Source organism: Populus alba, chromosome 8, assembly GCF_005239225.2.
Source record: "Populus alba chromosome 8, ASM523922v2, whole genome shotgun sequence".
NCBI lineage: Eukaryota > Viridiplantae > Streptophyta > Magnoliopsida > Malpighiales > Salicaceae > Populus > Populus alba.
Window position 1 is genome coordinate 1,802,298 of NC_133291.1, and position 24,362 is coordinate 1,826,659.

General features: G+C 35.0%; 2 protein-coding genes and 1 long non-coding RNA gene across 14 annotated transcripts; all 3 read right to left on the reverse strand.

Moving 5' to 3' along the window:
• Positions 1–1,439: 1,439 nt before the first annotated feature.
• On the reverse strand, positions 1,440–9,814 carry LOC118060281 (uncharacterized). 2 transcript variants are annotated; one of them, XR_012170466.1, is made up of 3 exons: positions 9,447–9,814; positions 7,907–9,365; positions 1,440–3,937 (listed from the first exon to the last, which is right to left on the reverse strand). It is a non-coding gene; the product is annotated as an uncharacterized lncRNA (long non-coding RNA). The 2 variants fall into 2 exon arrangements; XR_012170465.1 differs by lacking the exon at positions 1,440–3,937 and adding an exon at positions 6,781–7,137.
• Positions 9,815–12,632: 2,818 nt separating this feature from the next.
• LOC118060280 (uncharacterized) lies at positions 12,633–13,898 on the reverse strand. The gene is made up of 2 exons (XM_035073485.2): positions 13,721–13,898; positions 12,633–13,625 (listed from the first exon to the last, which is right to left on the reverse strand). The coding sequence occupies exons 1-2, from the start codon at positions 13,769–13,771 to the stop codon at positions 12,894–12,896; spliced, it is 783 nt and encodes a 260-aa protein (XP_034929376.1). The 5' UTR covers positions 13,772–13,898; the 3' UTR covers positions 12,633–12,893.
• A 2,773-nt stretch (positions 13,899–16,671) lies between these two features.
• LOC118060278 (SHUGOSHIN 2) lies at positions 16,672–20,338 on the reverse strand. Of its 11 annotated transcripts, none has more exons than XM_035073475.2 (13): positions 19,925–20,338; positions 19,423–19,619; positions 19,279–19,316; positions 19,080–19,188; positions 18,962–18,985; positions 18,793–18,861; positions 18,657–18,698; positions 18,462–18,561; positions 18,315–18,369; positions 18,136–18,198; positions 17,937–18,023; positions 17,509–17,813; positions 16,672–16,902 (listed from the first exon to the last, which is right to left on the reverse strand). In XM_035073475.2, the coding sequence occupies exons 1-13, from the start codon at positions 19,971–19,973 to the stop codon at positions 16,859–16,861; spliced, it is 1,182 nt and encodes a 393-aa protein (XP_034929366.1). In that variant the 5' UTR covers positions 19,974–20,338; the 3' UTR covers positions 16,672–16,858. The 11 variants fall into 11 exon arrangements, with proteins under 11 accessions (XP_034929366.1, XP_073266807.1, XP_034929361.1 ...); XM_073410706.1 differs by having other exon boundaries at positions 16,674–16,902; positions 17,937–17,995; positions 18,135–18,198; positions 19,925–20,330; XM_035073470.2 differs by having other exon boundaries at positions 16,674–16,902; positions 18,136–18,213; positions 19,925–20,330.
• Positions 20,339–24,362: the final 4,024 nt, after the last annotated feature.

A 24,362-nucleotide genomic window follows, 5' to 3' on the forward strand; every position in this document is an offset into this window, starting at 1 on the left:
TCTCCAAGAATTAGAGATGGATGATTGGAGTGCAAGCCTGGAACCCACGGAATCTGCGGTGCTCCTCTTTCCTGTAATTTCCATGTCTGCATGACCTGCCATTCATGGATTTCTTGTGCCTTTTCTTTGCCATCACTACTTGCATAGTAACTAACACCTTACTAGTGCTCCATTATTTCACTATTTCTTTGGTGGGTGGATAGGGTGGGAGCTTTCACTAGAATAAAAGGGCATAATCAAGATCTCGATTTAATTTAGTGGGTTTACAAAATTTTCTCCTAAATATCCAATCCTCGAGTGGAAAACTAGATTAAATAAAAAGAAAAAATAAAAAAAATAATCTCAGTATAATGTCTAAACGGTATTCCATTGATACCATGCCATCCACGAGAACAGCATACGTCTGGAATTGCGGTACAAATAGAGGGTGGTTAAGATTTATTTATTTTTTCATTTTTTTATGGGAGGAATATCTTAAATGTTAAAAACTTGGATAAGTATCGTAGTGATCAGTGTTTAAATGATGCATTATTAAGTACATAATTTATTTCTAATTAATCATTCAATCCATGTGCTGCTGGCTCTTCCATTTTATCTAATCACTAAACTCCTTATGTCTCATGTTATTTATTTAATTTTTTTTTAATTTGAAGTATACATCCATTAATCATTCAATAACAAACCTATATTCCTCAAGCTGACTGCCGACTTACTCTTTCTAATCTTTGGGTTCAACTAATTGGATAACATAGAGTTACACAAAGAATATGGAAGAATTGATAAAGAATAATATAAATTATATTTTGAAATTTTACCTAATAGTTTAAGTTATTGAATTAAGATGATTATTTGACATGGTATTAAAATTTTGATAATCAAATAATTACGAATTCAAATCTCGTCATCCTCATTTATTTGATAAAAATCAAGTATAAAATAGTTTGGGCTTATGTAAAGAATTTTTACTTAATGAGGTGTATTAGAAAATAATATAAATCTTATATTGAAATTTTATCTAACAACTTAAATTTTTAAATTAAATTGGTTATTTTTACTAGTTTTATATTTTACAAAGCAAAACGGGTGGATTAATATTACCAACAATTTGAAGGTGCATAAATTCAATATTGAGGACACTAAGATACTAGAGATGTGGGATCCATTTCTGGGATTTGATGGTAACCAATTGGTGGTTATCGACGCAAAACAAATTCTATAGCATTTCTGTGCCATAAGTAACCAATTCTTGACGATAACTGCCAGTCATAGATGGCCACTGCATATATCTTATTTAAATCAACCTGAGTGTCCAGATTTTCCAATCATGTGAAGTAATATTCTTTGCATTTAAGAAACACCAAGAAGTCAAATTTTCGGAATTAGGAGGCTTTTTATTTTTTATTTTTATTTTTTATTTTTATTTTTTATTTTGGGGGGGGGGGGACACATGCACCATGGTTATAATTTTGCTAATTTAATGATTTTTTTTTATGGGAATTGTGGGTCAGATAATTGATATTTAGCAGAGTGAACTCACAAAATCAACCTATTTTCATTTGAACCAGAAAATAAAAAAAATAAAGTGATAACTTTTTTTTACAACGCGATAAATGCAAGAGTGCTACTGGTTTTTCAACTCCTAGATGATTAATTAAGCATGTTACAAACCTCACTTTATTCCACTATGGAACCTGGAAATCAAGTGGAAACTTCTACTGATAAATCTCAAAATTGATATGGGCAATTATTTTATTCCTAAAGGATCACAAAATTTTCTACAAATGAGATATTATCTACAATATCGTACACAAGTGACCGTGCCATACATGTCATGCGTAAGTGGTCGTAATTATTTTTCTTTTTCAATGATATTCTTTAAGTATGTAGCAAGTCAGTCAATGCATAATGGGTGGATTAAGGCCGGCAACTTCTATGCGTGAAGAGGCATTATGGATTGGTTGTGTGAGGCACGTAAGGAGCCAAAACCAACCCAAGAAACTATGATTTAGGCAAGCAAAGGATCTCTTAATCATGGGTTCCTCTCTTACCCTCAATATCTTCTAGCTAGGCGGCCACATGATCTCTCTCTTTCCTTTTGTTTTTATGTTTATGCTTCTACAAAAAGCGTGGGCGCAGAAGAGAGCTAGCTTGGAAGAGATCGCTGCTAACAAGTGTGCCATTGAATGTATAACCGACTTTTTAATAGTATACTATTATAAAGTATACTATTATACTATTTGTAATTCACAAGTCATCCATGGAAGAGAGGTATACAGTAGCTTCTGAGCCACTCAAATGGAATATGTTACGTTGACACTTAAGCAACCGGAAATTCCCAAATAATTTAATCAGGGAAGGAATTAATATATGAGTAAAATATTAATGCAAGAAACAATTGATCCACCTTCTTAGATCTAATGAATGGGCTATTTATTGTGAAGCATAAACTGGCTAGTATGGTTTGGCATGCCTAATTATCCCACCACACTAATTAAAATTTAGGTTGAATGGCATCTCTATCTCTCTCGATGAAATAATATTTAAGAATTCCTACACTCTAGTTCACTGTACAGGCTTCATTTCACCTAAAGAGCTGTCAACTTCTGACCCTCTAATGAAACTCTATTGGTCAGCAGTTACTCTGAAACTAATCGAGTACGGTTAACGATGATACAGGACAGAAACCATGGCCTTCGATTAAAGAGATCATTAATGAGACTGAGACATGCTTCTATTTTAACTTTCTTACGGCCTGTTTAAGACACCATGATCAAGTGGAGTTAAGGGTCAATAAGCCAAGTCTTTTCTTTAACACTACACTCCTACACCCATAAATAGATGTACTCTAGGGCTCAACTCAGCTCTGTTGACTTGTGAATAAAATCAACAGAAAAAAAAGAGATCTGTGTCACAAATATGAAAAATGCTAGATTGATCACCTATAAAGTGAGGACTCCAATATTGCACACCACATGTTCTTTCTTTTTTCTTCCCTGGATAAATCAACTCTCAACCTGCAATTGCTCTCGTGGTGTTACTTTACTAACATCCTAGCATTGAACCAAATCATTTCCCATTAGTGTTCAGCATGAATTTGATGACGAAAAATACCAACATCTACAAGGTGTTACTTTATCAGATTTTATGTTAGTATGGATTGGCTCTATATTTTAGTTCTCTAGGCTGAGTGTGAGGTACTAGTACTACTTGAAACAGATGTGGGTTTTACAAAAATTAAAATGCTTAATTTTTCTTTTAATTGATACTGACTTGAACGCTACTCTACCAAGTTAGGTCCACACCTCTTATAGTTGGGCTTCTTTGGTCTCTTCTGCACTCACACTTGTCTTAGGAAATAACTAGTCAACTAACTCTAGTTCACCGGAAGAAAAAAAAAAAACTAGAAAAATCAACGTGGAGGTTTTACTGTCGCATTCTTAAAATAAGAGAACAGAAGTCTCCATCTGCTTCTGTTAAGTAACCTAAAATCATTCAATGATATCAACAGCCTAGGACTCTTCCCGAGGAAAATACTCGAGCAATCCCAATGATCAATTAAGAGTACACTGAGACATGCAATACAGAGTTATTTTATGAAATTCTATTGTTCAACCCCGTTGAGTTCTTATTTCGTTCCATACCCACAAGTTTCTGCATGCCCTTGATAAAAGTTGAACGTTTCAGAGTACATTTCAAGTTCCGTGGTTTTCAATTTGCTATTTCTACGATGTCTATTTCTAGCGTGGGAAACCAGCAAATCAATTCTAATTATTATGCTCAACTTATGAAATAAAATATTCATATTCACCACGTACGATGGTGGATGGAGAAAATTTACCGACACTCCACAAGCACAAGTATTCCTTGAGGGCACAGTAAAGCATCCTGTGGATGTTTCATAGAATGAGTTCTCCACAGCTTCATCAGCTGACATAACCTGCAGCAGGATTCCCATAAAAAATATAAATAAATAAATAGGTAGGAAACAACATTTTCCAATGGGGTTTTTAACAGCCAAAGGAATGAATCATGAGAGCAAAATTAGCATGAACCAAAACATTTAGGGGCATCATTCCACTCGTAGTCGTCGATGTTTGTGCAAGTTAAACTTCCATATTGTCTATAACCTCAAACAGCTACCCTAAACTTATCCCAACTAGTCCACGAAGAGAGAGAGAGAGAGAGAGAGAGAGCAGGAACTCCATGCGTCCGTTAGAAGTATTATTTAGAGTTCCATAGAAAAATAGATCAGCAGTGTTCTACTTATCAAAGAAATTTCAGAAGCCAGTCTTCTACTTAACCAAGAAATAACTCTTCCTATTTGGAAGGTTGCAACTTCTTAACCGCCACAGTTTCTGCTCATGCTTACTGTATACCTCAGATCCACTAGCATTGAAGATCACCACAAAGTATGTGTAGCTGTAGACCCACATGGGCTCCTGACATAGCGAAATGCGAACGCAAATTAAAAAAAAAAAAAGGACACCACACCACCTCTTTTGATATGGCCTGCTCAAATCCATGAGCAAAATTAACATCCAAATCCATAAGTACTGTTTCCCAAAGAAATTCTTATTCAAATTCAAAGTGTTCTGCTAAGTGAATGGCTGCTTGTATTTATAAGCTTGCCATCCCTAATCCTGCTCAAATAATGACTTACGGAATTAAATAGGAAAAATAAGGGGTAACAAGAAAATCCCCCACAAAACAGGACATAATGTCCTTAATTCACGTTCTAAGCAATAACAGAAATAATAGAGGCACCACGAGCCCCAACTAAAAATCTAGGTTTAATAAGGAAAGTGCAGCTTACAATTCTGTTATAAATGTCCCTCAATCAACTAGTAATATAGGCTTCCCCTACACCTTCGGTTTTACTATAGAGAAATCTTCTTTTAGAGGACCTAATACTACCTGTCTTCCTCTCATGATGCATATATATTATCCCTCCACATCATATTGTCATGGCCTGCCTAGGATCATATAACAGGCATCCATTTTGACAACATCATAAGTAATCTCATCCACGTAATTTTTCCTAATGGAGAATTAAATGCGGCAAGTTTCAGTAACCTTTATCTCTGCACCCCACTTGATCCAACCAATCTTATAAGGTGAGGGATGTTTCTCTATCTTTAAGCCTAGTTTGGTCAACATGGTTCTGGTTCTCCGTCTTTAAACCTAGTTTTGTCACCATGGTTCTGGAACATCTGTAATTTCTTCTTCTTAGGTGTACTCAGTCTCGTCCTCTATCATTTCTGCCTCTAGGTTTGTTCCCTCTCCTAGCTCAATCAGGTTCACTACTCCGCATTTTGGACACTGGTTAGAGCGATGTCCTGGGGTCTTTGCACCCCGTTTGATCCAGCCAATCTTATAAGGTGAGGGATGTTTCTCTGTCTTTAAGCCTAGTTTGGTCACCATGGTTCTGGAACATCTGTAATTTCTTCTTCTTCGTAGGTGTACTCAGTCTTGTCCTCTATCCTTTCTGCCTCTAGGTCTGTTCCCTCTCCTGGCTTAATCAGATTCACTACTCCCCGTTTTGGACACTGATTAGAGCGATGTCCTGGTTGTCCACACCTGTAGCATTTATCTAAAGTTGGTTTGGAATATGGATTCCTTGGTGCTTCTGGAGGCACTACTCTTGTAGTCGTCATTTGCATCTTACTGCTACTTAGTCCTTTTGAAAAGTTGGATATGGAGGGTGAAGGGTTTAGTGGGAACTTTCCTTTGTGTGATGCAACATGCATAGATTCAACAGGGATCCTTGCTACGCTAGTTGCTCTTGTATTGTCCAATAGTGTTTATGCTTTTGTAGCCAAATTAATAGCTTCTGTTAAGAAATATATGGTGTACATTGAAACTCGGTCTTGTATATTTAAGCGGAATCCTCCAATACACCTAGTGACTTGTTGTGCGTCTATTTCCAACAAATTATTATGATAAGATAATATGTGGAATTTCTCCACATATGCTTGAACTGTTCGACTCCTTTGTCTGCAATCCTGATACTATTGAAACAATATCTGCTCATAATCTGGTGGTAAATACCTGTAATGCAACAGTCGTCTCATCTTGGACCAGGTCTGAACCATCCCTTTTCTCTGCCTCATTAGTGTGAGTTGTAATTGTTCCCACCAAGCGGAGGCTCCTCCCATGAGTCTGTAGACGACTAGCTTCACCTTTTTATCTTCAGGGATTCTATATAGTCAAAGAACCTCTCCACTTCTGCTAACCAATCGAGCAACCCCTTAATTTGAAGCTGATCATTAAAGGTGGGTAAATCCATCTTCATCTGAAACGACTGAGGCTCTCACTCTCCCATGTTATGATAGCCCTGTCGATTAGGCCTTAATATGCATTTGGCATATTCTTCATCACTACTTAATTCTTCCTCATAGGCTAGCTATTTACGTGGAATTGGATTGTTTTAATGAGCAGGGTTAATTCTTTCCCTGTAATTCTCGCGAGCCCTCTCATCTTCATGCTGATGATTATTTCCATTTGTTAATCTAATAAGAGTTGCTTGTATTGCTTGCAAGGTTTGTTGGGACGCTGGAAAGTTCTAAATTTGGCCTGTGTGATTACGTTGTCTTCACAAATTCTTCCATCAAGAGCTTCTCGTTCGTTCAGTATATTTTCCATCTGAACAATGATTAGACCAGCTTTGATACCAACTGACGTAGCAGAATGCAAACGCAAATAAAAAAAAAAAGAAAAAAAGAAAGGGCACCGCCTCTTTTGATATGGCCTGCTCGAATCCACGAGCAAAATTAACACCTGAATCCACGAGTAACAAGTAACGTTTTTGAAAGAAAATTCTTATTCAAATTCAAAGTGTTCTGCTAAGTGAATGGCTACTTGTATTTATAAGCTTGCCATCCCTAATCCTACTCAAATAATGTCTTACAAAAATAAATAGGAAAAATAAGGGGTAACAGGAAAATCCCCCACAAAACAGGACTTAATGTCCTTAATTCACGTCCAAAGCAATAACAGAAATAATAGAGACACCAAGGGCCCCAACTAAGAATCTAGGTTTAATAAGGAAAGTGCAGCTGTCAATTCGTGTATGGTAGTAATTCCAGCAAGCTGTAATTCAGTTCATGGCAACTTCTTTGTCTGCATCCTTGAGTTGTCCTGTAACAGCAACAAACTGTCCTGCATCAGATCCAGTTGAGTTAATCCTGGAACACCTCCATGGCAATCTTCAACACTAATCACTATAATACCAGGGGCCCATGAAATGGGCATCTTCAACACTCATCACTATAATAACAGGGGGGCCATGACGGGCAAGTGTTGTAGAATCGTACCCATTCCTAAACGCCAATTATTGTCACAACAATATACTCCCTACTCAACTAATATGTATAAAAAGATATGAAAAGAAAGGGAGAAACCCAGAAGAAAGTATTATGATAGTTCAAGAGGGAGAAATCCAGTTGAGTTAATCCTGGAACACCTTCATGGCAATCTTCAACACTAATCACTATAATACCAGGGGCTCATGAAGTGGGCATCTTCAACACTCATTATTATAATAGCAGGGGGGGCCATGACGGGCCAATGTTGTAGAATCGTACCCGTTCCTAAACACCAATTATTGTCACAACAATATACTCCCTACTCGACTAATATGTATAAAAAGACACGAAAAGAAAGGGAGAAACCCAGAAGAAAGTATTATGATAGTTCAGGAGGTAGATGCGGCTGCAATTTCAACTCAAGGTCCTTGGAGAAAAATTAGATATTGCTTTTAGTTTGAGAATAAATAGAAGTTATAAGCACTAAAAAAGATGGAAAAAAAGGATGATGAAAATACCATGACAGAATAACATTCAAGTATGAGAGTAATTATTTGAAGGATTGTACTAGAATTTGTGGAATGATCAAGGAATAGCATCACCTGGCAAAGTTTTCGAGATTATGCAGGCCACAAGTACTGTGAGGAAAGCGTGGTTTGACTGGATATCAAAAGAACAATAATTATAAGAAAATTGTCAAGAACATAATTCTCATCAAAGGGCCCATTTCCATGCAAATGATTGTAGACAGCGCCCAGCACAACATGAAGGCCAATAAAATATCTGAATCAAGATTCACAAATGATGTCCTCTGGCTATCTGGTGAGAGCCTGTTCTAATTAAAGTAACAGCATAAAATCAGAGGTATTTTACACATTTGTATGGACAAAATACAAATACAAACATATTGAGATGATCAGCAGCATAATTTCAGAGCAAGGAAACAATTGAACTATTTCACAGAATTGTTGGCAAACTGAGACACCCAACAAGCGTTGTAGCATATGGATCATCTGCATAGCATTTTTCAACGTGTAAGATGCTAGGATGGTAGACAGACACTTCATACACAAAATAACAACCTTCCCAATAACCTCCTTCACAATACTCCACGCTCCATTAACCTCCTTCAACTGAATAACTTATATGGCATCCCTGCTATCCACATTCTTATAAATGCAGGCACGCACTGTCTTTTTGGAAGCAATAAAAAAAAATTACCTATCGCATAGAAGAAGACAACTTCATAGAAAACAAACAAAACAAGAGAATATGTTTCAAAATGTCATATACTCGAGCAGTATGAGCCCATCGATAAAGCAAACCCAGCATGTTCTTAATAATGCACACCCGATGGACCATTATTCGCAGACAATACCAGTAGCTTAGCTGCATTTCCCATCAGCTGCCAAAGATGGAGAGAACACGGCAGCATGAAAATAACTGTGTGACCATAAAGCATTAAATCAATTCAAAAAAGAATCCCTAAATGCCTTCATAACAAACAACTTGATGCCCATTCCGTTTCGCAAATTACAAATACAGTGACAAAATGCGTAACAAAATGAACATAACACAACACGATATCACACGCGATTAAAAGTGCTAAGCTCACATTTGTTCATCAAATTTACGTCCATATTTATAGTAATCTTCAGGGTTAGGCCAACAACACTAACGCATTAAGCATTGAACAAAACACTTACAGCTGAATGCCACGGTGGCTAATTGGCATTCCATGAGAGATTTAGCATCCACAATTGAAGGCACTTCGAAAGTTTTGTTCACAATTACCTCAAATTCCAAAAAGAAACCGTTCAATTTTCACCCTAATAACTAACCACTACTCTTCAAAAATACCAAAACAAAACAAAAAAACACTTACATGTCATGGAAGGCCGCCGCTGTTTTCTTCAATCTTGATTTTCTTCCACTTCAGAATCCTTAACGATTAATGCAGCGGTTTGGCTAGCGTATAAAAAACAATAACCGTCTCTAACAGCATCCGCATTCCACGCGATTATAGATTGAGTTACCTAAAATGCCCTTGAATATAGCAAACTGTCCAGAACTGAATCAGCATTTTCAAACAAAATCACAATCGTAATATCAAGTCTCAAATAAATAAATAGAGAGGGGAACCTGAGAGGAGGAAGAGACTTCTGGAGGCATCGATGAAGAGGAAGAGGAGCCAGTGAATGTTGAGAGCAAATAAAGAGAGAGACGATGACGGTGGTGGCGTGGCGGTGGTTTGATTTTGGAATGAGACGGTGTCGAGGAGAAGGTGGTGAAGGAGAAAAGTGAGCGTTGGGATTTGAAGGAGACGCAGAAGAGGGAAGTGGAAAAAAAAAAAAGGCGAGGAGAAAGAAGCAGGCATTATCGTTGGCTCTGCTTCTCCTTTTGGGAAACGGAAAATAGAGTTAGGAACCGTGTTTATAAAGAAAAGGCGAGGAGAGCGAAGCAGACATTACAGTTGGCTGCTTCTCCTTACGGGAAACGGAAAGTAGAGTTAGGAACTGTATTTACAGTATATTATACCATCAGATATTTTTCTCCTTTTTTTTTTCATTTATCTATATTTTTAATATAAAAAAATGGAAAGATATTTATAGCCCGGAAAAATTTGTGGAAAGTAGGGCCCAAGCCCAAAATCTCCACTCATTTGTTGGAAAAGAGAAAACCCCAAAAGGTTTCACTAGATGGTTTATGGCCCATAGGCCTGATTTTCTGGCCTTTCTAAACTTTTCAATTTACAGAAATTATCAATTACAAAATTAATCCAAGGTCTGATATTATTCCGCACGTGAGTAAAACTACAAATCTCTTTTCACGAGAAATGAAGAAAATGGGATATATGGAAGATTTTATCACGGATCTCATTATTTTCATGTGAAAGAAATAGTGGAGAAAAGTATGAAATTCGACAACCAAATCAAATCAAATAAAATAAAATGAGTTTTTATTTTCCTAATTTGGGCCCATTTTTTAGTTTTTATGACCTAATTTCAAGCACTTTGAGAAGATGATCAGGTGATATCAATTGTTTTTTTAAAATATATTAAAATAATAATTTTTGAAAATTTTTTATAAATTAATTTTAATATTAACACATTAAAACTATTAAAAAATAAAAAAAAATCTAAAAATAACACTAACATTACTCAGAAATAAAACACATGGATTTTTTTTTTCACGATAAGACCACGGATCAACCCTAATCCATGTGATTAGAAAGAAACTAGGAACCTAAATTCGCTTCACACGACAAAAACACGTGGGAAGAACTGGCCAAAAAGTTGAATTGTCTCTGTTGATGCATTTCTTTTTCATATGTGCCGTGTAGATCGTTCATTATTACAAGGGAGGGCATGCGGTTTCCTTGTGTTTGTTCAAAAAGGGGGACAGATTTAGCAGACAAAGAACACAGTGGAAGCAGGCTAGATCCCAAGGGATTCTGCCATGAGAGAGTTTCTTGACGAACCCAAGATGATAAAATCTGAAAATATAGCAATTTGTCATCTTCAAGCCGTAAGTAATGCTTACGACCTAAGCCAGTGCCGAAATCCAGAATCTGGTTCGAGGTTAGTTTGGTCTAGTTGTGAAGAGACCAGGTGTGGATTGTTTTTAAAACCATGTTGTTTTTTGTTAGTCTCAGGTAGCTGTAAAGACTATAGATTTGTCCGGTACTGACAGGTCTTGCCCAGTAATTTGCTGCTTAAGTTGATCCCCCGCAGCGTGTGGGGCCATGATTGTGAAACACACAATCCCATGCATGTGCAAATGCATCATGATGGTGATTATGATCATGAAAAATCAACATCCGTGAAATTTCTTTAGCTCCTAGATTTTTCGTTGACTTTATGCATTGGTGGTCTAAAGAAAAACAATGACCACGACCTCTCTTTACATGTGAAGGCATGCTGTTCTGGTTTGGAGGAATTCATGCTTAAATTTTAAATCTTGTACAACTCTAGTGGGTTTAGGTTTGATGTATTTCTTTAAAAATAATTTAGGTTGATTAACTAAAAATTAACACTTAACTTACATTTAAAAAACGGGTTTGGAATCAAGATTTTGATTTAAACCCTGTTTATTTACTGTAAGGTATTTTTTAAAAAAAGTTATTTACTTGGAAAATAAATTTTTAAAAAGTGAATTATTTTTCAATATTTAGTTGTATCATGAAAAATAAGTTAGAAAATAATTTTTAGTGTTTGGATATATCATGTAAAATTAGCTGGAAAATAACTTATTAATATTTTTTTTCAAGTTAATTAAAATAATAAGGAAAAATCTTACAAAATAAAAAGTTGAAAGATGATGAAATTAAAAAAAATACAATTTCATAAATTATTTTAAATAAAATAAATACCAATCAAAAGAATAAGAACCAAATCTGATAGGTAAAAAAATTTCAATTAAGAAAATAATAAAAGAAAAATAAATAACAATTATAAAAATAAAAATCAAAGTTGATATAAAAATCAAATTAAATCAAATTTTAAAGGAAGAAATTGAAAAAAAAAATATTCAAAACAGAATATATAACAATCAAAAGTTTGATGTTCAAATTTGATATAATCAGCAAATAATATGATATTTCTTATTTTTTCACAACTTCTGAAAAATATTTTCCGTCCAAAATAAAAAGAAAATACTTTCTTGTAAACCAAGTCAAATTTTTCATTGACTAGAAAATGTTTTTTATTGATCAATTTTTTTAATAGCAAAGAAATACAAGAAATTTTGGATAATAATTTTCAAAAAATCAATTTTCATGAAATAAACAAGGTCCTAGTTATTTTTTAATGACTAGCACTTTTATTTTTATGAATCAACGAGTTATTTTTATTAAATACATTTTTAATTCAACTCGTTTTTGTTATAAATTAGTAAGAAAAAAACAATTTTTAAATCATAATTAAGAGTTGAAAATTATTTTTCACGAGTAAGGCCTAACGAATCTAAAATACAGGGAACTTAGCTTAATGAGGTGAATGATTTCTTAACTAATGTAAAGTTATGATATGACGAGCCTTGTTGATATCATTGTGTTCTTTAATTGGTCTAGCTCAAAGGGTTGGTCATGATAATTGGTCTAATTAGATGCACTTTCAATGGCGGACACTCACCATGAATGGTAGGTGTGCTTCATGGAAAGGGAAAATATACGAGGAGATTTATTTATATGATTACTTGTCATGGTCAGACTTAACATCATTTCTTTACTTTTAACATTTAACCCATAAGGCAAAAGCATGAGGAAATAACATGTGCACCACTCAAAATCTGGCTTCATGGAGCAAGGATTATTACAACATCTGTGTGAAATAAAGGAAATATATTGATATAAAATTTCCCAGCTGACATGGAGAATTCAGTGCCCATTTTCACATTATACATAACTCAAGTCTCTATCTGACTTTCTAGAGAAGTTAGAATCATTAATTCTAAGACAAAAGTAGTTTACAGTTCCAAACTGATGCAGGATAGCTATGTCATCCATTTCATGGTGATTTCCTTGTCATGTTTAACAGCATGAAGGGGATGGGTGTACTAGAGAATTGTGTGTAAGAACTAAGGTTTTGGTCAATGGGGGACAACTTTCTGGTACTTGTTGGCAGGGGAAGAAGAATTGGGACCTTCACAGAGCTCAAGATCCCTCTTCTTGCTCAAACAAGAACTGAAACTGTTGAAAGAGTCTTGGGGTATTAGCCGAGCTGTTGGTGAAGAAATGGTTACTGGTGGGATCTCAATGGAGTCTAATTGGGGAGGCGGGTGCTGCCATTGAGGGAGTGGTCCAGCCAGGAGAAGGGTCTGCAGAAGGGGACCGGCTTCCTTCACTGCCTGCAAGAGTTTCCCTTTCTCTGGCAGTGGCCTGTCAGCTGCTAACTTGAGGATCACTTCTGGGAGAGATGACTGCAGTGTTTCCTGGGGAATTGGATCAGTAAACTGCGAGGGAACAGTGACTTTGCTTGAATCCGGAGAGCTGCTGTGATTGTTGGAGTCGCTAGCCTTGGATTCATCTTCACTGCTGTAAGTTCTTGTGAGTGAAGCAGATTCTTGCTTCAAGTGCTGCATTTCTTGCTGCAGCTGATTTTCCTGCTGTTTTTGTAGCAGTTGTTGTTGGAGGGCTAGTTTGTCAGAAACCAGTTCCTGGCATTGTATCTGCGCCTCATTCCTCTCCTCAATTGCCCTGCTTATAAGATCTTTGAGATGGAATATCTCAAGTTCTCTTCTCGTGATCTCCTCCTTCGCTGATACAATTGCTGTTTCTAGTTCTGTAGTGTACAAGAGATAATGCCTCAACTCTTCGATCCCCTGTCAGTAGTTAACAACATCTACATCAGTCTCAAAACAAGCACAAGAAATAGAATTGGACACAGCAAGAATGCATGTTGATATATATAGCTCACCTCATCTTGGTAGAAGCATGACCAGTTCAGAGGGCTAGAGTGATCTTCCATTTATCTTTCTTGTCTAAATCAATCGACCGGAAGTCTTGAGAGAATTAAGAAAAGAATGGGAGGGGTGGCGACTTCTTATAGGAACTGAATCTGCTAGCTAGAGTTCTGTTTACTTTCCTTTCATTCTCTCTTTTGCTTTATTTTCTATCATGGGACAAGCGGTTGGATAAAAATACTCACTACAGGCCAAAACCATGGAAAGTGCCAAAAGACAAGGCGGGTAAAAATCTTCGTGGCATTAGATTTCATGTCCACAGAGGGCCACTACTGCTACCTTGGAGGGAATGTGAATTGCAGTGAAAGTGGCTGCTAGGATTTTTCCTTGTATAGCCCCTCTCTTTTAGCCACAAAAGAGCTGCAGGGGGTATGCACAGTGAACACACGTGTGGAAGGGAAAGTAAAATTTAAGATATTGCTGAAATAAGTGCTTGATCTGTCCCCTTAAATAGAACAAATCATCAAAATACAGTTCAAGAAAGCAGTAAATCATTTACAAATTATTTTACAACCATTTTAGAAAAAAACATATCCTCCCCTTTACCCTCATTTTTAATTTTTTGAAGTTAAAAGGGCATCATTCGTCTCATTTTATCTAGAATTTAAAAATCTCTGCCACCAGTTAATTCGGTGCTAACTGAGTTTGTTCTGAGACTTGAGCTGTATGATATTCTCCAGATAAGACAGAACTGTATGGTGTCTTCGATCATATGTAAAAGGGAACTCCAACATGAATGATTAAAGCCATCTGATCTTAAACCTCTTTCTTTGAAAGTATATACCCCTACATTGCCCTTTTTGACTCTTACAGGAGTACAAGTACATGGATTAATAGTTATTATACTTTTCTAACAACGTTTATGGGATCTTGCGAAAGAGATCCACAAAAAGATAATGGGAATGATCCCATTCCATCAACGATAATTAAGCAAAATCACAGATTAAAAAACTGGGGATCAGTGTTTGGAAACATATCCACTTTCTTCTTCTTTTTTTCGCCTAATCAAACAACAACGAAGCATAGTAACTAGTTTTTTGTTGTTGCGGTTTGAGAGCACTGTAAATAATGGATTTAGCCATCCTTCTTTCTTTCTTGTCCCACTCGAAATCATGTCTGCATGCATATCTCTCTTTCTCACTCACACGCACACACATATCAGTCAGAAAAAGAAGCTGAACCGAAAATTTGTTGTTGGCAAAGGAGATAATGGTAGGGCCCTCAAACTCTTTCATGCAATGTCCCAGCAATAACAAAGTTATCCTTGAAACGAAAAAAGTATAAGCGGATCCCGATTTGACCGATCCAAAGGGAGGCGCTATTTGAGAGCAAAAATCCAATTTGTGCCTTATTTTAGAGTGTCCCTCTTGCACGTTATGTTGGGTTTCGCTCACATGTATACATACATGCATGCGACTTATTCATTTTCAGTATACAGGATTTTTCACTAAGGCTTGTGGGGTCTCCTCAAGTGGTGCAATTGCCACCAGACACATCATAACATGCCTTTTATTTCTTGAGTTAATTTGAAGCAAACTGCTGCAAGAAAACGATCTTTAGGGTTCAAAAAAAGACAATCTGCAGCTTCAGCATTGAAATGATGGGAATTTGCCAGTTGCTATCTTAGGGTTCTTGGAGTCTTGCATGGTGGAAGTAGAACAACTAATTGCATGTTACCTAAAGAATTGTATGGACGGAGAGGAAGTCAAGTCCACTATAGCGTGGAAAAGGGCATTACAAATCCATCTAAACCCATGTTTGATATGAAATCAAAGTTCAATGGATGTGGTGGTTTAGGCCTGACTTGAGGCTCGAGAAGTTCCATATGGATGATATGAACACATAAGGTCGCAGTTCCTGTATTGTGAGCAGTCGATAAGATGTCCAGATATCCTTTTCTATTCTGTGCTGGGGCATGCATATACTCATCATCAACTACAAAATTTAAAAAAAAAAAAAAAAACAAGATCGATCATCCATAAATATCTAATAATCAATTTAAAGATCAAGAAAAAGGAGTGAATTTAAAGTTCCCTCTCCCTCCCTCTATGTTATAATACTTTTTTGAAATTTATATTAGCAACCTTTTTTAATCGAATTTTATATTTTTTTTTTTCCCTCTTCGTGCACAAACGCGGTTTGGAGCTGAGGAAAAATGATGTGAAAAACAGCTCTTTTTTGTCACCTTGCTTTTTTCTATTTGCATGTGAGACGGTGATAGTTGCTGGACCCATATGTCACGCTTTTTCCTTTTTCCCTTTCTGTGCTTAGATTTCCTGTATTTAACCTATCTTTTACTCCACCTAAGCATGGTAATTGGATAAATAATAAAGATTGAAAATTTTTACTAAAAACTGTCTCCCAGTAGCCTAACATAATACAACCATAACAAAGCAAATCTTCAATTACAGTCAAATTTTGCCAATCAATGGTTAGAAATTTAGGATCCTTCATTCAAGTTCTAAAATCAAATCTGATCACAAGAAATCTAAGTTGTTCATCAGTTTAGATACACTAAGCCGCATCTTACTGACTAATTGCTAGTCTAATCAGTCTCCATTTTCCAAATTGCTTTTCCTCCTCAACGCCCGTATCCACCACTTTCCATTTCACGATTTTTTAATTCCTGACCTCTCTAAGTGTCAAATGGTATAATGATAGCTTAAGAGCGTGTTTGGTTGTGATTGTTTTTCAAAGTGTTTTTTATTTAAAAAAATATGTCAATAATGTTATTTTATTTTTTAAAAATTATTTTTGAGATCAATACATCAAAATGATTTGAAAACATCAAAAACATATTAATTCCGAGTAAAAAAAAAAAATTAAATTTTGTGAAAAACGTTTTTCAAACGCAATCCAAAACATGTCCGAAGTGTCAAATGGTACCAGTTTGTACCCCGATAGTGATCGAATAACATGAGATACATAGGTCATATGAATCCGTGGACACCAGGAAAGAAAGAAACTACAGAAATATGATTTCTCTACAGCCCATATAACATACTGGTATGATTATATCTTAACCTGTCCAGAACGCCAATCATAACTAGTTATTCTGATTAAAATATGCTTTTCAACTTCGCAAAATAAACCTATACTCGAGCCAATAAGAAAACTAGATAACGTGTGTTAATGTCTGCAAAAAAGCAAAAAATCAGGGGGGAGAATGAGAACTGAAGAACTGAACCAGGTCTTACTCTCATTAACCACGACTGTTGTACAAACATAGCACCAGCAATTTATAATTTCTGGTAAATGCATCATTTAACATCAACATTCTGCTTTCTCGGATTAAAATCAGGATCACAACGATATAAATGTTAGCCATGGATAGCTGTTGGCAAATGATGTTCTTCCGTATCTGCAATTTAAATGATATGTAGCTAAAATAATGCAGGACAAATACAGCACATCCATTTAGAAGCAAGTTCGATATGATCTCTTTTTCCTAAAGGGAAAGAAATGTAAAATTGCACACAAGTGCGTTGCTTATGTTCAACTACAACTCAAATACTTGAACTAAACCTAGATTGATTTTTTGCACTTCCTAATCATCAACAGGGAATCATTATAAATAAAGTACAGTAGCTAGAAAATTTACAGGGTCGGCGAGAATCTGAATGAGATTTCTTTCAGACCACAACATACAGAAGACCCAAAAAGGGACAGGATGTAGAAAATTTGCGTACACATAGATTAGATGGTACAGATAGATTAGATGAGAGAATTTCAACTCACTCACTTCTTCGCATTTTCACATTGAGTGGAATTTCCTTGTAGGACTGGACTTTCTCAGCTGCTCGACGCGATGGCCGAAGGGATGTCCTTCGTGGTTCTTGAGTTTCAAATCTGAGAGCACTGTTCCCTGTTTCAGATTCGATTTTTACAGATGGAGCTGATAATGTTGGACAGCTTTCATGAACTGGATCACCATGTATTGCAGGAACATGAAATTTAGCATCATCAGTCTGACACAAATCTTCAGTTGGTTCTTCTATCTGTGCCTCAAACTTAATCCTAATGGATTGCTTTCTTCTACAGATCCTGCTGAGACACGCATAAAAGAGTGTACAAATCCTTGATTTCTCCCAGGTTCTTTCCAGAGTGCTGAAGTCAAAAGACCTTTGTGAACTGAAATTATACAGGATTCTGAACCATGTCAGAACTAACCTCTTTTTGTCATCATTCTTTTCATTGAGTTGTTCTTCAGACTTGAACCTAGCAGAGTGCCATCCCAAACAAAAGCTGTCAGGAGAACTGGAGAAAGAAATACTAAGCAAACTAAAAACTTTAGAGAAAAGCTAATATCATTCATATGGACATTTGTGAACTGAAACTATACAGGATTCTGGACCATGTCAGAACAAACCTCTTTGTATCAACGTTGTTTTCAGTAGGCTCTTCTTCTCCAGACTTAAACCTAGCAGATTGCCTTCTCAAACAAACACTGTCATGAGAAATACGAAGCAACTAAAACTTCAGAGAGAAGATAAAACAACTCATATAAAGTCAGATTCCAAGCAGCAATATGGCATTTGAAATACAAACCTCTTTTTGTCAGCATTCTCTTTAGTTTGTGGTTGAACAGGACGAGTTTCCAAAGCTGCATGAAACCAAAAGAGAAAATGCTGGCTTCATGAAAAGGTTTCTATGATTTTGAATACATGTCTTGGGGGGGGGGGGGGAACTGGTTACATTGAACATTTGATTGGCGTTTCCTGTTTGGGTTACATGGTTTATTCTCCTCCTCTGGTTGAGAGAGTTGTGCAGCCCCATCACCTTTGATGGTTTCAACCTACAAGAGATGGCAAAATAGGATGAAAACTATGTGGGCTACTCTGAAAAAGACCCTTTTCCCATAAATTATGTTGAGTTGAGTTCCCGAAATACCTCATTTCTCTTAATCCGGCATCTAACTTTCTTTGCTTTCTCCTAAAACAGAGAGAGTTTTAGAAGTCAGTCACCAATATTACTAACAACAAAACTTATTCAACACTGAGGCAAAAAGGGCAGCAGCTAAGCATACCTTCAGCTCCAAATTTATGGCATCAAGCAAGCCATTCTTACATCCCAGCTCATGTTGAAATACCTTAAGCTGAACAGTAACAGAAGCAAGTAGTTAACACAGAAATGTCACAACACAGAACAGCACATATTGAGCAGGACAATCCACGCTTGCATATATAAAGACTTACCTTATCTTTGCCTGCATTTAGTTCCTGCAATTTTAAGAGAATAATTTAGTCTCATCAAGGGCCCAAAATTTTATGCAATTTATACGTGATGAAGAAATTGATTTGCGAATGACATCACCGCCAACATCTGGCTGTTTGTTTGTGCAAGTTGCTGATTCTGTTGCTGCAACTGCTGAAATCCGATTCTCAGCTTCTGCAACTCAATAGCACTCAACTCGATAATTTTACTGTTGACCAAAGTTAAGAAAAATGACACAATAAATCGCCAACATGAGAACAGAACTTCAGGAGAAAGAAAAATCAAACAAAAAGGTTACTTCCTATCCACGACAATCTTTGTCAATGTCATGATTTCCTGGACAAAAACATTCAAAAAGCAACCCATTAAGCCAAATTCTACTCCATACTCAAAAAAAATATCAACACGTGTACATCTAGATATTGAAAAATTCGACGTATACCCGTTGGAGCTTCTCAATGTAATCTTTACCGACTAGAACAGATTGTGATTTCCCATCTTGGTTTCGCTGCGACAAACTGCTAACTTCAGCGAGCGTTTTCCTTGATACAGGAAAATTGCTAATGTCAGCAAGCGTTCCTCTTGGCGCAATTCCAATCATGGACCCTTTTCCCAGTTTCTCTCCCTTTATTTTGTTACCTGACACATCCCAATTTCCTCAATCACGCGATTTCAGCAAATTCACAGAAATTGGTAACTCTGATTTGAATCTTTACAGTTTTTCTCAGAAATCAAACCGAGACGCACACTTCCTTCAACTTTTTAACCCTAAAAACCCTAATCAGCGGCAGATTTCGAAATTCTAACATCGATTAAACCCCTAAATTAAACACATTCAAGCAATTTTACGAAGTGAATATAAATAAACAAGCATCGACTGTAAATAAATAATGGAGATTTTGCAAAATTTCATATTAAGAAAAATACATAGAGAGGTAGAGTACCTGCGACGTTGATGTTTTCTGAATCAAAAACCAGAATACCCTCCTCCATGACCTAAAACCCTAGAATTTTTCTTTCCTTTTATCTTTCTAGAAACCCTAATCTTGTGTTTCTCTCTTAAGAAAAATTGAATTTGTGCAAGAAGGAGGGAAATGATCCAAATGAAGGAGAGTATGAAAATACGGGGGATTATGAAGGGTGTAGATGGAAATATGTGTTTGGCGATTTGGAGGGAGCCTGATATGTTTTTGAATTCACTGCCAGAACCCTCCTGGCTCCTGAGGTAGAAGCGATGGACCGTCGTTTAATGGAATAGAATTGGCTGCATCGACTAGGCCATGTGGCGTGTTGTTATTTGTTGGTGAAGAAGAGGAAGCAGGTGCAATGACAATACTACGGATGTGCCCGAGCCCAACTGATCCAATGATTATTGGTACGGGCTGGGTTTAGCCCATGATTTAGATTTCTGGGAGTATAAGATATAGTTAGTTTTTTAAGCTTTCTTATTGTTTTCGTGTTGGAATTTATTTCATTTAATGCACGAGACAGAGAGGGTGTACTTTTGAGATAATTTGATATATATAAAAACCTTAGAATTCATTGATGTATAAATTGATTTTAGTATATTCTTTAAACTTAGGGTAAAAAGAAAAACTATTTTGGCGTTTGAAATTGTTTGAAATGTTGATTACATTGAGAAGCTACCAAGATGTGAAGCTATTGACTAACCTTAGTTCTCATGGGTCCCAATTATCCTAATCTAAACTTTACTTTCTTGAAAGGTTTGATTCTTTCCTGTGATCAAAAGCTAGGGCTACAGAACAAGAGAGGGCCTCCCCATGAGGACACGACATCAGCTATACCAGTCTTCCTCCTTTCCTCCATTTACATGCCCTCTTTTCTTTTTCCTTTACTTTTTTACTCGGATCGTCTTCCACTTAATTTTACTTTTTGCATTATTAAAGTTTTTCTATGTTTATAGTCCTGTCTCTCTCTGCTTTTACTCTCTTGCTTTTCTTTCTTTACAAGTGATCTATATTATATTTTTTTTAAATTTGTTGGCTTCATTCAAAACGAATCCAAACTTGTCATGTTACAAGACACAATTACATAATGTTAATTTTATCATAGAATAATATAAATCATATCATAAAACATTACTTAACAGCTTAAGCTATTGGGTTCAGATAGTTCTTTGATATAGTATTAGAGCTTTGATGACCAAGGGATCACGAGTTCGAATCTCACTATCCCTCATTTATTTGATAAAAATTAAGCACAAGATAATGTGAGTTTGTGTAAATTTCACGCCCAAAAAGCTTTCACTTGAGGTGGTATGTTAGAGAATAATATAAATCATATTCTAAAACCTCACATAACAACTTAAGCTGTTGGGTTCAGATGGTTCTTTGATAAACCTCAATAACAAAACGTTACTGGAAGAAATTTGCCATGTTAGAAATGTTAGAAAATAATATAAATCATATCTTGGAATCTCATCTAACAGTTTAAGCTATAGGGTTGAAATAATTATTTGACATGGTATCAAAGCCTTAATGACTTAGTGGTCACGAGTTCGAATTTTATCATCCTCATTTAATTGATAAAAATTAAACACAAGATAATGTGGGTCTGTACAAGTTTCAAGTTCAAAGGGCTTTCACTTGAGAGGATGTGTTAGAGAATAATATAAATTATATCATGGGATCTCACCTAACAACTTAAGCTATTGGATTGAGATGGTTTTTTGATAAAAAAAATCAATAAATCCATTTCTCACTTGAGGTATCATTATCCTTGCAGGTGACCTATGTCGCACGATGTTATTGAAGCACCGTGAAGCTCGCAAGAATTTGCTATATTTTCTTAATTTTTTGGATTATTTGTTCAACATAAATTATAAGGCACTTTTTTTTGTTGTATGATTATAATATTTATTGAATATATATTAATATTTAAAATCTTTATATTAACTCATCAAAACTAGCATGCAATTTACATGTAAATTTAAATATGTACTTGAAAATAAATTATTTGTGTTTTTTTTTCATACAAATTATATAATTAATTTTAATAAATTGGTGTACAAATGATAAATTAAAAACTAAACTTATATATTTGTAGATAAAATTAATATAAAAAGATAGATTAAATAATATTATACAATTACATGTCAACTAAAGTTGTTAATTTCATTTCGTTTAGTATTCTATTTTTCTTGATGGATTTATAAGTTTTAATTTCAAAATATTTTAGTCAAATCATTAATATATGTATAATTCAAAATATTAATTATAACATAACATGTTTATAGATTTTTAAAAAGTACGTACATTTGTTGTACAAGAACGTGTCCAATGCTATAAAAAAGAACCGAGGAAAATACAACACTTCTCCTTCCATAAGACATTAAAGGTTTTCCAATATAAAAACCAAACAATTACAGCTCCTCGACAAAAACTTATGACACGAGCTAATGTCTTCTTCCTCTAATTGTTTGTGTAAAATAGAGCAGGGAAATAAAGCACGACAGCGATTTAGAAGGGGAGATTCGAACTTTGTGAATTTAGAACTAGAAGCTTAGCATAGGCGACTCCGAACGAGACACCGAGGAAATAGCGACTTGTTGATCGTGCAGGTGTACTAGAAGCGCCCTGGAAAGTTGGAACACAAGTTATCCCTAGCAACCCCCATGTTTTTTTTTATTAATTGGCACTGCAAAACCACAATGAAAAGAGACTCAATAGATCACAAGGAATGATAAAAAAAAAAAAAAACATGTTAGGAAATATGATTGTGATTGTTTTTTTAAAAAAAAATTATTTGAAAATATATTGAAATAATATATTTTTTTATTTTTTTAAAATTATTTTTGACATTAACGTATCAAAATTAATCTGATTTAAAAAAATTAATTAAAATTAAAAAATAAAAAACAAAAATTAATTTTTTTTCAAAAACACTTTATGCATTGGAAGACAATCTTGAGGTCAGAATTACGTGTCAAGTTTTGGTTCCAAACCTCCAATAACGGTCACGAAGATACAATGATCACCAGCAAAATATGCGATTGAAGTTATATTCGCTTCAAAGACCGAAAGAGAAACGAGGAGAGAAAAAAAAAGAAGAAAGAAAGAAATATAATTCAGGATAAAATTTACTAAGTAATTTCTAAACATTTCAGCTGAGAGCGAAATAAAATTTATTTCATGTTATCTTATTTTTTAAAATACTATGAGGTATACCGTTAGTTTTAAAAAGAAATGAGGGGAGAAAAAAAATAATTCAAAATAAAATATATTAAATAAATTCTAAACATTTCAGCCGAGATTTAGATGAAATATCTAAAATAATTTAAGATTCAGAATAAAATAAAATTTATTTTATTTTATTTTATAAAATAGAGGTATACGAAATGAAATTAAACATCCTATGTTAAACCATTAATTCTAATATTTTTATTTATTGATTTTTTTATAAACGCAAAGCATATGATCTCCAATAGTTACGCTTAAAATGAGAACTCTTTTTCTTGGAATATGGTCTTTAGTTGCCGTATAACTTTGTCTCCTTCCTCTACCTCGAGGCAACGTTTTGAAGCTTTTTCTTGCCATCGAGACAAAATACATGTAGATACCTGCATTCCTTTTTATCTGAAATAAACAAAATCAAGTTCCTATTATTTTATTCACTTGACTTTAATTATAAAATATAGAAAGTAATGACAGTAAAAAAATAAAAAGCTCAAAATGAATGGATCATGACAGTGTTTGAGTAACATGCAAGCTTTGGTATCTTACTAGAGGTAATGCGGCGTGCTTAAAAATTAATCAATTGTGCAAAATCCTAAATGATAATATCTTGACAATTGCAGGCTTAATTGCCTGTATATTTTATCACTCTTTCCAGGGTTCTTCTCTATGGTTTGTGCAGTGTACTTGAAAATTAATCGATTGTGAAAATTAAATTCTAGATGAAATATCTTAAAAATCCAGGCTTAATTCATGAAAATTAAATTAAATTGTTATTTTTTCTTAATTATCCTAAAGATTGCTCGCGTAGAACTTTGATAGAAAAAAAAAAACACTCAGAAAAAAAATTACAAATAAAATTGGTGATTTATAGCTTTTTTATTTTAATTAACGTGGGTGTCCGAACCAGCTTGTGCGCAATTTAATTAATCTTACAGGTTCTAAAATTAACGACCATATAAATTTTTAATGACCCTAAAATAGCCTGAACTTGTGACCATTGAAAAGCAAATCCTAACCAGTTAAATTAACCTTATGATTGATTTATAGCTTTTCTTCTACTGGCCAGTTGAAACAAAAGTACTTATCCCAGAATTATCGTGATAATAGCGTAATGATCAAAAATAAACTTTGCCAAGTGAATATGCTAATCAGTTTTCTTTCAATGAAGTTAACAATTTGCCCTAGA

Bases quoted from the DNA above. Each gene is read 5' to 3' on its own strand.
- LOC118060280 (XM_035073485.2), bottom strand. From the start codon at position 13,771: ATGGAAGATCACTCTAGCCCTCTGAACTGGTCATGCTTCTACCAAGAT. The intron at 13,626-13,720 runs GTGAGCTATATA...AACTACTGACAG, and splicing joins CATGCTTCTACCAAGATGAG to GGGATCGAAGAGTTGAGGCA.
- LOC118060278 (XM_035073470.2), bottom strand. From the start codon at position 19,973: ATGGAGGAGGGTATTCTGGTTTTTGATTCAGAAAACATCAACGTCGCA. The intron at 18,986-19,079 runs GTGATGTCATTC...TTAAAATTGCAG, and splicing joins CAAACAGCCAGATGTTGGCG to GAACTAAATGCAGGCAAAGA. The intron at 18,370-18,461 runs GTAACCAGTTCC...GGTTTCATGCAG, and splicing joins ACGCCAATCAAATGTTCAAT to CTTTGGAAACTCGTCCTGTT.